This window comes from Aphis gossypii, chromosome X, assembly GCF_020184175.1.
Source record: "Aphis gossypii isolate Hap1 chromosome X, ASM2018417v2, whole genome shotgun sequence".
Taxonomy (NCBI): Eukaryota; Metazoa; Arthropoda; class Insecta; order Hemiptera; family Aphididae; genus Aphis; species Aphis gossypii.
The window spans coordinates 60,304,104-60,319,078 of record NC_065533.1 but is presented as its reverse complement, the minus strand read 5'-3'; the positions used below and the strand labels follow the sequence as shown (position 1 = coordinate 60,319,078).

The 14,975-nt window shown below is 26.9% G+C and overlaps 1 protein-coding gene across 4 annotated transcripts in view; it reads right to left on the bottom strand.

Annotated features, from left to right (window-relative positions):
• Positions 1-488: 488 nt before the first annotated feature.
• Positions 489-14,975, bottom strand: part of LOC114123560 (polyhomeotic-proximal chromatin protein-like) — a 94,643-nt gene continuing 80,156 nt past the window's right edge. For 2 of the 4 annotated variants that reach the window (XM_050208028.1, XM_050208031.1), the window contains 2 exons: positions 12,863-13,347; positions 489-9,293 (listed from right to left, as the gene is read on the bottom strand). In XM_050208028.1, coding sequence (XP_050063985.1) covers positions 8,929-9,293; positions 12,863-13,347 — 850 coding nt within the window. In that variant the 3' untranslated portion in view covers positions 489-8,928. Of the gene's footprint in view, positions 9,294-10,088; positions 11,228-12,862; positions 13,348-14,975 lie in introns of those variants that run through there. The other 2 variants (XM_050208030.1, XM_050208029.1) reach the window with 2 other exon arrangements.

The window sequence follows — 14,975 nt, the reverse complement described above, 5'->3', positions numbered from 1 at the left end:
TATGAATATTATAATATTTATTTTCAAATATGATTATCTGTGTAAGGTAGTATAATATAATATAATAAAATATAATAAAGTCCCTTAGCGCAATGCCTCAATTTTATAATATATTAGGTGGTAGTGAGTAATGAGTATACGCTGCGCATCATATTATACTTCCATTGATACACTCACCAGAACAATGTAGTTAAGACGAAAACCACGAGATTGCGTGATGTTTATGGACAATATAATTTAATAACACAGGACACAGCTTAGAGTAATTATTAAAGAAAACAAGTAAAATATTTTTTAACATCAATTAGTTAATATTATGCTCTACAGTTTATTAGCAATGCCAGACATAATACCTAAGATTTATTGAATTATTTACTAAAAAGTAAAAATCGACTGCAGATGTTTATAAATTATAAAATTGAATTTTCAACGAACATAAATAAGGCGTTTCAATCAAATATACCTAAAAATAATACAACACGTAATAGTTATTGTACATTCAAAGATATCTCGTTTTTATTTTCACAACATTTCAACATTAGTATTTTATTCTTTGAATCACATTGTTGTTCACTTTTGTAATTACGAAATAGTAAAATCGTTTTTTTTTTTCATTCAAAAGATAAAACTGTTATAACATGTATAGTTAATAGCAGTATAAATGATTTGTTCCGAAAAAATTAAACAGAGATAAAGGTACATATATAAGAATCCATAATAATTACATAGTGTGTAACGGTTTATAATAATTATAATGATAATGATAAAATTATAATAAAAATTATTATTTAGCAGTAGAAATTTAAAAAAAAAATACATAGAACATAATAGAAACTTAGTAAAATGTTGTCAAGTGTATTTAAAACACCTTTTATTTTATTTATTAACTAACAATGAAGTGTATCTCAACAAACAAAATTTAAACAATAATAAATAAACATTACATTTGCCTATGTTATATTGAAAATGAAAAAGAATTAAATTTAGTTTAATCGGACGAATTTTAAATAGTTAACAACAATTAGGGAATAACAAGATAAAAAAGTTTAAAATTTCATACATGACAAAAATTACACAACTAATTTATAATAGCAAATAATTTATGGGTAGTTATAATATTTGTAATTGTTATAATATAGTAATAATATAATATCCAACAGAAGTATAACTACAATATTATTATTGTTTTAGTTAAGTACAATCAATAATAAAAAAAAAAATAATAATAATGCATAACTCAAAATAATTGTTTATACTATTACTTGGTGGAATATTAGTAAAATGTACTCGTCCGATACAATGATAGGTAATAAGAATAATATAGATAGATTACATTATGTAGATTTTTTTTCCAAGTGAATATTAATAAATAAGAGTAGTTGTGTAGGTTAAGTATCCTATTCCTATTGATTTATTTTTAAATATTATTTTAAATATTATTAACTTCTTCTCGGCAATCAATCATACAAAAAAAACTCATCACCGATATTTGGGTTTCATAATTTCGATAAGTAAATAATTATAGGTTCTATATTGTGGGCTCAACAAAATATAAAACGTTATGTCATGCTCATTATGCCATGTGCATGATATTAGCCAATAAAATGGAAAAATATTTATTAAATTTAATTTTTCAGTATTCATTTTATATCGGTAATATAATATATATTTATGTAAAGCGTGTGTGGGCATTTATAAATATATTTGTTATATATTTGTACATATACTTAATACTGAACCGATAGTCGATAGGGTATACTTATCGTGTAATGACATCATGGAGTATTATTACTATTATATAAGATATAACAGAACTTTAATATTATCGTTGTAATATTATTTATCTTAGTTAATATTATTTAAACCGAATATAAGCTAAAAAAAAAAAATTATTAAAAATAATCCCAAAAAGTGCACGAAATATTGTGATGAATAATAAAGTCATTTATTTTTGTGATAGCTATTTTCTAATGCGTTGCAACAATGTGTACTAATCGAATATTTATTATATATTATTATAAGAATAATAGTAATTTATTAATATATTTGTATATTAAAATAATTAAAGAAAAAAATCGATCGCACACTTTTTGGTTTCAATACTACGAGTAAATCATATTTTTTTCTAGTAGGTATACATACGTAAATGGAAGATAACAGCGTGAAAAACAAATAGGATGATCATCTATATTAATCATTATTATATAGGTATTTTTTTCATCGAATAAGTATGTACAATATGTTTAATATTGCTTACATTAAAGAGTAAATAAATTAAATTTTCGAATAATAAAAGGTAGGTAACAATTGAAAATTATATAGATAACAGTTATACAAGCGGTGATATTATTTCAAAATGATTTGTAGATAGTAAAATAATATCAAAGAAAACATTATATTAGTGACTGACAAATCTCTACATCTAAGACCTACAAGTACAATACGGTACCTATGGAACAAAACTGGTAAAAAATATTTTGAAATTTAATTTTGATACCAAAAATTGTACCCATATCGAATACTGACAATTTAAACGCGTAATAAATCTCAGTCTTTTGACCTCAACAATTTCCTATTACGATAAGCTCCCAAACCGGATTTTTCTTAGAATTTTCTGGTAGTACTTTGATCACGTTGACATTTGCAGTCCAAATTTGTTATGTTATTCTTCTATCTCCCTGAAAGCAAAATTGTTTGTTTTTCAATCGTATTTTGATTTATTTTATTTAAAGTCTTAATTCCATTAAAACAATATTTCCACCAAGTAACAATATAAATAATTTGTCTACCGTTAAACTCCAATATACATTTTTGTACATGCTACGATATTAAAATGTGTTCCAAGTGTTTCTAAACGATAACAATTAACTATATAGGTAGTTACATAATCCACTCCTATTGAGAGTAATCATAATATAACATCAATAATTACACGTATTATAATAAAATTATACACCATATATTATAAAGCTATAATACGCTTTAATACGGTAAACTGCTAAATCATTGTATTATATATTATTCAACAATTTATATTATATAATAACACATATACCTAGTAACATATTTTATTACAACAGTAACACTTAACGTGAGTCAGTATATATATATATAATATATTTCTAACTAGGTACGTTTAAATTTGTCAAGACATCAAATCAAATAACGCATACGTTAACAATATGGTAACAATAACCCTAAATATAAATAATTAAAAATAATAATAGTAATAATAAATAACAAATTCAGAAGAGTAAAATAAGAAATTGGATGGATATGTAGTACAGTATAAATATAAGTAAATTATTATTATTTCAACCACACTTATATATTTGTATATTATTTTTTTCGCGATAAACACGTCGAAACTTAATGAAAAAACACTCAAAACAGACGTACCGTTAAATATACGTGAAAACACTAATTTTAAACATTTGATATGATGAAACGAAAAATTGCCATCGATAATAATATTAATAATAAAATGATAAACAGGGCTGGAGATGTACATGTTTACACATTACTGTGAAATAATATTATAGAATACTGTTTTAGGTAGGATTCGCTAAATGTATGATCCATTTACACAGCAGATCTGCTGAGAAAGTACCTATATGGTCATAATATTTGGGAATTATGTATGTTTTACGTTTTATGAGTATTTCGTCTGCATAAAATAATATTTAAAAATAATTCTGACATGAAATATAATTAAGTTGAGTCAATAACAATATTATGTTCTCTGATTTTTTTTTCGTATTATTTTTATTATTTTATAATGTTATATGGAATAATATTCAAACAAATAAAATACAATAGGTACGTAGTTTGCAACAAACGAAATTAATTCAAGTTATTAAATTATATTTTTATCCATTATTAATTAATATAATTTTGATATTATATATTCTAATGTGATGTAACAGCGTGATTCTTTTGGCATTCTCACTAATTTTTGGTGGATTAGATAGGTATAATACTATAAGTGGTATGTTGTCCAGTCAAAAATCAACAGACTTTTATCTACCAATACGTATTGTGAATCACCCTGTAGAACGTTTCATTTATACCATATTATGATATAATATAACGTAATGTTTACACCAACAAACACACTGTGATGTACATTAATATAATGTATAGTTAATTAAAATAATGACACATAATAATGATCTTAAAATTACAAAGTCTTATTAAATTACTCGAGTTTTGAGAAAATTAACTTTCCGATTTTAACAGATTGAGGAATATTATAACACTATAGTTATTCGACAGCCATATTTATGTGCGTTTGATAAATAACCGTCTTATATATTCGAAGTAAGTCTCTAAGTATCTTATAATAAAAAATATATTCTTAAATAACTAAACAAACCGCACAAGAACATCGTAGACATCGATTATTATTATTAATTTTTTTTTCTAGAGCATCAAATCCAAAATACAATTAAGTATGTATATATTATATATGAATGTATTTGTTTTAATTCGAAATTATTTCAACGATTCACTTATACAACTATAAATCTTAATAATAATTATAAAATTAAAGAATTATTATTAAAATAATAATGTTATTAGTGCTTGAATCCAGTATGATGCAAGGGGACGGAGTCTTTCTCCTATTAAAAAATATTTATCGCATACTTTATCTTATATTCTATCCTAGTTAATAAGACATTTAAATATTCAAGTACGCCCATTTTTTACTCTTTTACATCCCCTTTATGGTTTTTTTCCCAATTCAAGTCTTGTTTGTTAACTCACATAAAAGGGCATATAAAAAGCCTATACGAATTCACCGTTATCTATGGTGATTTATAAATTGTATTTGTGTACATCAATCATTTATAGCACACATACCATAATACAATGTTAGTGACGCGTAAGTTTTTATTTTGAGCACAACAGTTCTGCAGTATATAAGTATTGGCAATATTTTATTGTAATGAATACAATGTGGTTTAATTTCGAATTTAAATTTGCCATATGATCTAGCCGATGTGTGCAAGGATTTAGTCCAATTATTGGTTATCACTATTAAAATACCCAATTTTACCCAAAATTATGTAAAATCTAATAGTATATGTCACCAGGTTATCCATTACGTAATTGTTGTTTAAAGTGACAATTTAATTATTAAAGTACCTATAATTATAGGTATTATTATAGTAAATTTTATATCATATAAGTACTTTTGCGTCTCTAGTTTTGAACATACCATTGAACACAATTAATTATTACGTTATTACATTATAGTTAATAAATAAATCATTTTTATGGGAACACAAGATTGACATACACGATAACCAAACCTTCGGAAATGTTTATCTTTTTAAAGTTCTATTATAAACATCCAAGGCCGTAGCTAAAAAAAATATTTTTTTTTGGGGGGGAGGGGGTTAAGTATAAATGTATTAGATTATGTAATAAAATATGAAATTCTAACTATTCAATCTTATTTCAAAAAAAAAAAATTCGGGGGGAGGGGGGGTGAACCCTTAACCTCCCTGGCTACGGCTTTGTAGATATGACATGTTATCCAACCAAAACTTTTAAAGTTAAGACACTACTACATTTAGTACAAATTACATCAGTACCTTTACACAAATATTTATAAAAAATAGTTGGTTAAGAGAATGTCAGCGCACTATATTTTGTGTTTTCTCTCTGGCCCATGCACAATATAGATAAAACACATTTATGCAGAATCATTTTTTATGTTTTCATGTTATCTTAAAGTAAAATCACCAATTATAAAAATGATAAAGAATAATATTATTAAGATGTGACATATCGATTAATCTAAATATTGTCCCAAAAATTCAAATATCATTGAAATTAATTTTTTTTTTTTTTTTGTAAGTAGAATGCAAAGTCAATAACAATAAAATATAAAACCGATATGTCATGTCCTCAAAAATGTTATCTTCTATGATTTTTGTAATAGGTTATTTTAATCTAAGATAACTAAAAAATCATGAAAAACCCTAACCTAACCAACCTAGGTGAAAGCTCGCTTTATCAATAATAAGCTTGGGTGTGAGAGAAAAAATTAATATTGCACTGACATCCTCTTAATGTTACGTTCGTAATGATGGTAGTATATATAGAAACTGGAAGTATAATTATTTAGTTATTATAGTTCTAAATTATTATTCTCTGAAATAATGTACGGTCAAGTACATTACTGAAGCAATATCTGATACAGCATGAATGAAAGCCAATTGATATTAATTCGATAAAAAACATCAAAATCCGTTAAGGTTTACAATTTGTTTTTCATTTAATTTTCTTCCCTACAATTTACCAGTTTACGGTGATAAAAAATGTGCGATAATTTTTTATTGCAAATATAAATATTTGTACATTATTTTCATAGTATATTTAAAATATTAAAAACATATAAATTGAAACTACGATATAATTATATTATAGTGTGTATCTACGTTTGTGACTTTAGTATAGTTCGTTATATTATAGAATTTTTATATGAATCACCATAATCATTACTATTTATTACTGTGCGTAGGTATTATGTAAAAAAAATATTTCAATTTGTTTTCAAAACATTATGTACCTAACATATGCCAGTAACCATCATAAACACTTATTAACACTATTTTTCAATGCATTTACAGACTTAAAATATATTGTTTTCAATTATATGTGATTTCTAACCAGTGCAATTTATAGGTAATAATTGAAAATGTATATTGTTTGAATAGGCATTGTAATATTTTGTAAAGTACCTTTTATATAAAGGAAAGAATAAACTGCGAGATTCTTAACAACTTTTCGATAATTTATGACATCAACGATATTAAATTTAAAGACAAAAGTTTTATTAAAAAATTGTAAATAAATACGCATACTTAGATAACACTAGAGTTGAGTGATGGTTTAAAACAATTTGGTGCATACGTACATTATACCGATTCGATATGATTTTAAACCACGAGGAAGCCCTTAGAATAGTTATACCTAATATTAATGATTTTCACCATCATTGATTTTATTAAATAGTAAATGATAATAGCTATTAGAAGTTGTTGGAGTATAACATTATTTCATTAATCATATATTAATCTGCTTTGTCTTACATTAAGTTTCAAAAGACGAGTCTTATTAATAACAGATTTATTTGTAATTTAAACCTGGTGTGTGTACGTGAGGGAAACGAACAAAAATGAAAATGAAAATACATTGAAGAGATGATTGATTGAGACCATGATATGAAATAATGATAGATTACAGGAACCACTATGTTGTAATAAAATCACATAATCCTATAAAAAACGAAATGACAACCTACTGGAATCTTTACTGGCTGATTAACGATTTCCGTCCAAATAACGCAGAAAATTTGACTTAGCTATAATATTAATAGTTTAAACGTTTTAAATACATCACTGATATCTTGAATTATTACAATAAACATAAAGCACCATTCGAGAAAATAACGGTGCAACACAAACTTTAACGAAATCCTATACTTATTGTAGTCTATAGACTGTGCGTATAAGGCAAACGTTCGAAAAGTATTGACGGCGTACGTGCGCTATAAACAAAATCCAGTATGAACGTATTAATTATTAGGTATTTTAGTGTGTGCCTATATAATATAATGTATATATATAATGTTATATAATTTATCGTTGTACAGCTGTAAGTGTAAATATAATAATATATAATACATAACTACTTGTCTATAATATGTACCAAAATGTATGTTGTATACAATAGTTAGTGAAATATTCATAGGAGAAATTAAGGGAATCTGATTTTTGTTCCAAGTGCATATTTTTAAGGATAAAAACAACATTTTTTACGAGTTTTATTTGAAACTATATGTCCCTGTTTCATAAAATTATAAAAACAAGACTTCTAAAAATTAAAATAATAAATGTCAAATAATTTTTTTAACATAGTGGACGTACCTATATAATTTTCTAAACATTAATGAATTCGATTTGTAATCATGCGATTAATTAAAATCACTTATAGTTTTTATTATTAGAATAAGAGAGTAAATAGGGCACTGAGTATAAATGAGTGTACTATACATTTAAATACAGTACGTATTTTTGAGGGAAGGTGGGGGGGGGGGGGGTAAAAACCGTTCAATTTTTACGTAAGTATACTAATATGTGATCATTGTGCATGTCAATCTTTCCGCCCTTCGATTGTTATGTGTACGTGGGCGGATTGTATTTCATGGTCAAGTGAGGTAGGTATGCAAAAGATACAATGAATACATTACGGGGAATGTAAAATACCGGACAATTTGATCCTCTGTGATCAATTTGAATAGTGAATAATATAAATATATTCTTATACAATATTTTGTACCTATCCAATTTATTATTACTATAAATATTAATCAAAAAATAATAACTAATAAAGTATACCTGAAATTAATTATAAACATTTAAAAATAATTATAACAATGATAGTGATTGTATACCCATCTAATATTGATTGCACAATGTATTGTGAAATAAATAATTTATTATTATTCATACTAAATTGCAGTCTGTCTGCTTCTTTACACTCGTATTTATTTTATTTAATAAGCTTCGTTCAAGTGCATTCCATCAACATTAAGTATAAAGTTATTATCATCATTATAATTATTTTAAAATATTCAAAATATAATGTAGTTATAATTAGTAATAAATTATACTTTTATTTCATTAATATAAGAAATAATAAATTTCTTGAAAAATATTTCACAAAAAAAAAAAAAATGTTGTACCTACTCACGATTCAAATTGTTCAAGTAGGTCAAAATTGCCCGTAACATTTACATAACATAACAGCTAAGTATAGGTAAGCTAGTAGATAAGTATAGGTAACATGGAACACACAACATTATCATTTATAATAAACGACGGAGTGTGTTTTTTTTTTTTTTATTGTCATCTTTTATAGGACGTTGAGAAAGTTGACTTTTTTCTGCATAGCTTTCTGTTCGCCGTCCAATAACACGGAATCTGTGATCGGCGAACTTCCCAGGTTTTCCAGCAACCTCCTGCTTCTGGTCGGCATGTCCGGCAACAGTGGCATGGCATGCGGGGGAGTATAATCACCAACCCCGCAGCTGACCGCCGTGCCGTACTCGCCATAGATGCCACCACGGCGCGCGTAATCCTCGGCGGCCGCCGCAGCAGCGGTCCGGAACGTGGACGCGATCCGCTCCATTGACCGTTCCTCGGCTATCTTTTCAGCCGCGCGCGCGAACACTTGACACTCGTCCTCGGTCATCGGGCGTCGTCCCGCGTAGCAGCCACCTGTATACGATATATGCACAAAACGCCCCCGTCACGCTTTCCCATCATATCGGTTCCACTTATATGTAATAGTTATATTATGTATAAATAAATATATACATATATACATACACACACAGTAGAAATCGGGTATATTATAACGTCACTACCAATTATTTCTCCAGTCGTATGATATATCAACGGTTGATGATAAAAATGACTATACTTCGCAGCAGATGATATTAATTAGTACAAATGAGTTGACTCTCTATGAACAAAAACTTCAATAATTCGAAACTTTTGGTAATTTGAAAATTTACCTTTTGAACGTATTAAAGTCAAATAATCGTAACCCTTTTACATGCTGTTAATACGGGTTGCTCTGAAAAGTTGACACAACTGCTCGTAAAAGAAAACTATCAAAGACTATAGGTGTTTTAAAGGCATATTGTGTTATATGTCTGTTATCAAAGCAAAAAAGCACGGGCAATTACACTGTAGTTATTCAATGATTAATAAATTAACGGTAAAACTACAAGTACAGTTTAATATCTAAAAATATCTAACTGCGGTAAGTAAATGAATCAGATAAGTTAAATATTTAACTGGAAACAATTAAAAAGAAACTAATTACAAATAATTTTTAATCAGAATAATGAGCATTTTTACCAACATATTTAATAATATTATATGGTTATAATATTCTTATTGCGCTTAAAATAAATTGACATATTATTTTTTTATAGTGTATAATATATTATATATTTTTAAATATATACTAACTAACACGTCGAATTAAACATAATTTGTATTCTCTAATTCAATGTTGTTATAACCGATTTCTACTGTATATATATTATACATTCATGCAATTTAAATATATATTACATAATATATTAAATATAAATACCTATCAATAATATAAAAGTATAGCTGTGTAACACACGCACACACACACAATACACCCCTATTATTGACATAATTTGGAATTTATTTTATTTAAGTTGAATGTTTTTAACATCCAAGTAATATACTAAAATATAAGAGTATATTATGTTTAACCACCGTACTAAAATTTTGAGTGGAAACATTGAAAACGTTTGATAAATTCTGTATACTCGTACTAATATTATGTTATATAACTTTCAAAAACACCACTATCTACACCTAACCACAATCTAGTAGCTATACCTATTATTTTTTAATGTATTATTTATATGTTACATTTCAACCTAATACATATATACATGTACATCAACAAAGTTTGGCAGGCTAGTATTCTGTTTTAAATTTGTGTTGTTAAAACATCTTACATTGATCATAAACAAAATATTTAAATTCAATTTCAAATATACTCGGAAACATGTAATTCAATTTAATAAATTTAATACGAGTATGTACGACGGCAGATATTTGGAGTATACATAATATTTTATTACATATTATTTCATTCTAACGGAAATTATCATCAGTGAAAATGTTTGTGACTCGTTGATAAAATTAAGTTACTAATTTAATAATTTAATTTACTGTTTGGTAAAATTTTAAAAATATAAATTAATATAAAAACTAAATAATATTTTAAAATGTATGTCTAATTGCAAGATGTATGCATGATACATGTTCACCACTATGGTCAGTTTTAATATATCATTATTAAATACTCGTAATTTACGTACTAAATACAACGTATAATACAAAATATAATGTAGTAAAATATTAATTATAATTTTTATTAAATGTTTTGTACAATTTTACATTTTTACATATTTCCAAATAGGTAATTCAAACAAGCCAACATTTTAAAACAGTTTTTCCTCAGTAAAAGGAAAACATGTCATAATTCATTCATGGTTTATCTTATCATATTGATACATACTACATGTTACTTTTTTATTTAGTATAGCATATTGTATCCATTACCAGTTTATGATTGAAATGCTCGCCAAGATTAACTACGAAATAAAAATAATAGAAATTTATTGAATGGATTGATTAAATATGTATTCATTCACAGTTTTTGCATTGTATGTTATATTTTTCATGAAATAATCAAAAGTTTAACTTTAATACCTATATACAAACTATACCTACAATCAACATAATATATTATGTAAAGCGTTTCATGTTGCAGATACGTGTATCGTGTATGTATGCATGTATTGTATATGAGATATTTTATACTGTAGGAACTTTTCATTTCCCTATCCCCTACTTATGAAAAATATCATAAATAGGTCCATTAAATCTATAAAAAGTGAGACGATCTCCGAGAAAAATGTATACACGCTCATTTAGGAAGCGACAATCAATATAAGTATCAAGGTTATTGCACTTTCTGCAACCGTCATAGAAATCATGTAATAATGAAAAATGCACTACTCTTAATATTATGAAACGGTATAGGTATAATACCCATACTATATTATAGGTAATTGTGTTAAAGAATAAGTCGTTTCCAAAACGAGTGCAGATACTTTCCGCACTTAAGAGTTATGTATGTCGTTTCCATTTATAAAGGATATATCGCTCGACGTTACATATAATATAATATATCTTAACACAATATACGAGTAGGTATATCGTACGTTTATAGTAACACAAACATTAATATCAAACAAATAGATTGTCATTCCTATCTTTGTTAAACAGCGATTTTAGGCCAACACAACGGAAGAAGGAAACGGTTGTTGTCAGTTGCACAGAAGCTTCTGAGTAACAAATAAATTAACAAATAGATAAGAATAAAAAATAAATGTAAAGATGTTGCAAGATTTAGCAATGGTGTCAGTTGTGTTGGCTTACAGATTTTCATACAATGCCGTGCGTCCATAAATTTAATATCGATGAACACAAAATAACATCACGGCCTAAATAAGATAGGTACTTTAATCGTCAATAAACAATGTTATTTTAATTTACGAAAAATATAATACACAGCTACTCTCCCAACCCTATATTAACTAAATAATATTAACTTAAATTATTGACTCGGCAATCACATAATATTATTATCGATTAATGAATTATAATATTCGTTCTGTTGCACGTATAATATGATATATGTATACATTTAGAGATGGGAGCTCGGTAAATTTAAATAAATTGTAAAGATATTTTTTTTGATAATATTCATCAATTATCATACTATTAAATAACTCTACATGAAAATAATAACACAATTTTAATAATATTTAGTTAACGATTATTGATGAACGTGTAACGTAATATTCTTACAAATATAAACTAAGATATTATAATAGTAGAAGAATAATCTTGTATAATAGGTAGCAATATATTATTTAAATCCCTCATTGTTTATTAACTGATATAATTATAAATAATAATAATACTATAATTAAATTAATTAAAATTTATAAAACAAAACACTCATTCCTACCCTCTACCAATAAAAAAAAAAATGTACCTACGTAAAATTTATCGAATATTTAATTAAAGTAGAACTCCCATCACTATTATATAATATATTATTATCGTCAAAAATATTAAAATGCAGTCACATTTGCACATGTCTAATATTGTTTTATTATTATATTGCCGGTCTTATCGATTTAATGTTTTGTATATACCTGCAGCAGATAGCGACGGCAGCATGGACGACGAATACTCATGTTCGGCGTTCTCTCGGATTCGGGCCAGGCGTAGCAGCTCCTCGTGTAGCCGGACGTTATCCTCGATCTGTCGCCGACGTCGAGCGATCTCTGCCTTGATCCTGGCCTTTTTCTCCTCACGCTGCAACTCTTCATCGTGTTCCTCTTCAGCGGCCAATGCCACCAGCGATTCGTAGTCGCCACCCCCGCTGTAGTCGTCCATGTAGTCGCAATAGCCGCCGTAGCCGCCGTAACCACCGCCGTCGTCACCACCGCTCAAATAGGCGGTCGGTGTCGGAGACGGCGATGGGTCCCAAGAACGCGAACGCCGGCCGGCTGTTCCATACTTCATCATGGCCGCTGTCTGCAAGTGTTGGTGGTAATCATATGACCGCCGTGGGTCCGAATCGCCGCCACCGTCGCTGTACCGCCGCTGACGGCGGTTGTGCCGTCGAACGTCCCATCTGTGGAAGATAAAAAACATATATTTGTATACTTATACAATATAAAAGTATTAGTCTTGACAGACTGATTTATGATCGACTTACGGCTAATTGTCCAAACATACCGAACCGATTCAATTTAAAACTTTGAGTGAGTATCTACATATTATACTTTATATAGGTGCACTGAGAAACAATTTTGTGAAATTCACATTTTTAAGATAGGTTCACTATAGGGATTTGTTGACGCGTAAAAAAAGAATATTTTTTTGTCTTTAGGTATAAGGTATAAATTATTACAGAGCATAAAATAGTTTATATGATGGAATTATAATTTATAATATATACATCCGCAGTAATGTATCTGTATTTTATATTTGATCTATAAAATCGAAAAAAAACGTGTTTGAAGTCTGTATAGTTTACATTTAACGGAATTTAGTATAAGGATGTAAATCCAAAATTTGCAAGTATTATATAAAATCAAATCGAATTATATAGATTCAATTGTATTATATATATATTATTTACTACATTTTTCTATGATTTTTATAGAATACGTTTTAGTACATAAATTAAACAAAAATTATAAAATTAAATATTAAAAATATATATATATATATATATTTTAATTTTATTATTCAATTTTATTTTAAACAAAAATGTATTTTCTGGAGGTATTAAAGAAAAACTTATGGAAGCAAATTCTAAAAATAGCATAAGTAGCAAAATGTAGCAAATTCATAGAAAAGTGTTTATACTTATGTTAAGGTATTTGAATAATGTGATGGTTCTACATAATAATAAGCGATTGTTTGTTTCCGATATGTATCATAAATAAAGTAAAGTAAAAAATTCTGAAAATGGCGTAGCAATTGATATATGTTTTGATTTTGAAGTTGTAGTATTATGTTGTAGCACTAAGTTAATACTAGTCAGTTGTAGCTGTGACGACGCCATGATGACCATAATATGAGAGAGACCCTATTAACAAGGAGATTAGTTTACCAAGCGTTTCGGAAATTTCACCATGGGCCAATCAAATAGGTATTCGAAAGTGGAGCCGGACCTTTCTGATCGTATTGAAAGTAGATTATTAACAACTAATTAGGTACCATTTTTTTGTATTACGATAATTATTTTTTCTCTATTTAAAACTAATAAAATAAAAATAAGGTAAGGTACAATAAAAATAATATTTTTTAGTTATAAGGCGGGTGATTTGTTGTGTCAAAAAACAATTGACAACTTTTTCTTAAGCATTTAAAAACCGTTTATAATATAAATAATGAAACGCAGGACAACCTAGAAATTTTTGTTCCATAGCTATAGAAAATAACACATTATGTATAATGTATACATTTGTATATTAGTAAATATTATTACAAAGTGTATGAAACCAATTGGACTAATTTATAATATAATATTATTATAAATGATTACAGACTTAGAATTGCCAAACAGCGTTGGTATATTTTAATGGTTAAATCATAATTTTAATTTTTGAGTTATATTAAAATAAATATCCACGCGTTATTGCACTTAATCTATAATGACCTACATCTAAAACCATAATATAAAAATTCAAAGTGCATCTACTAAAGATCTAAGGGCATTTATCTTGACTTATTGGTTAAATCCTAATAGAA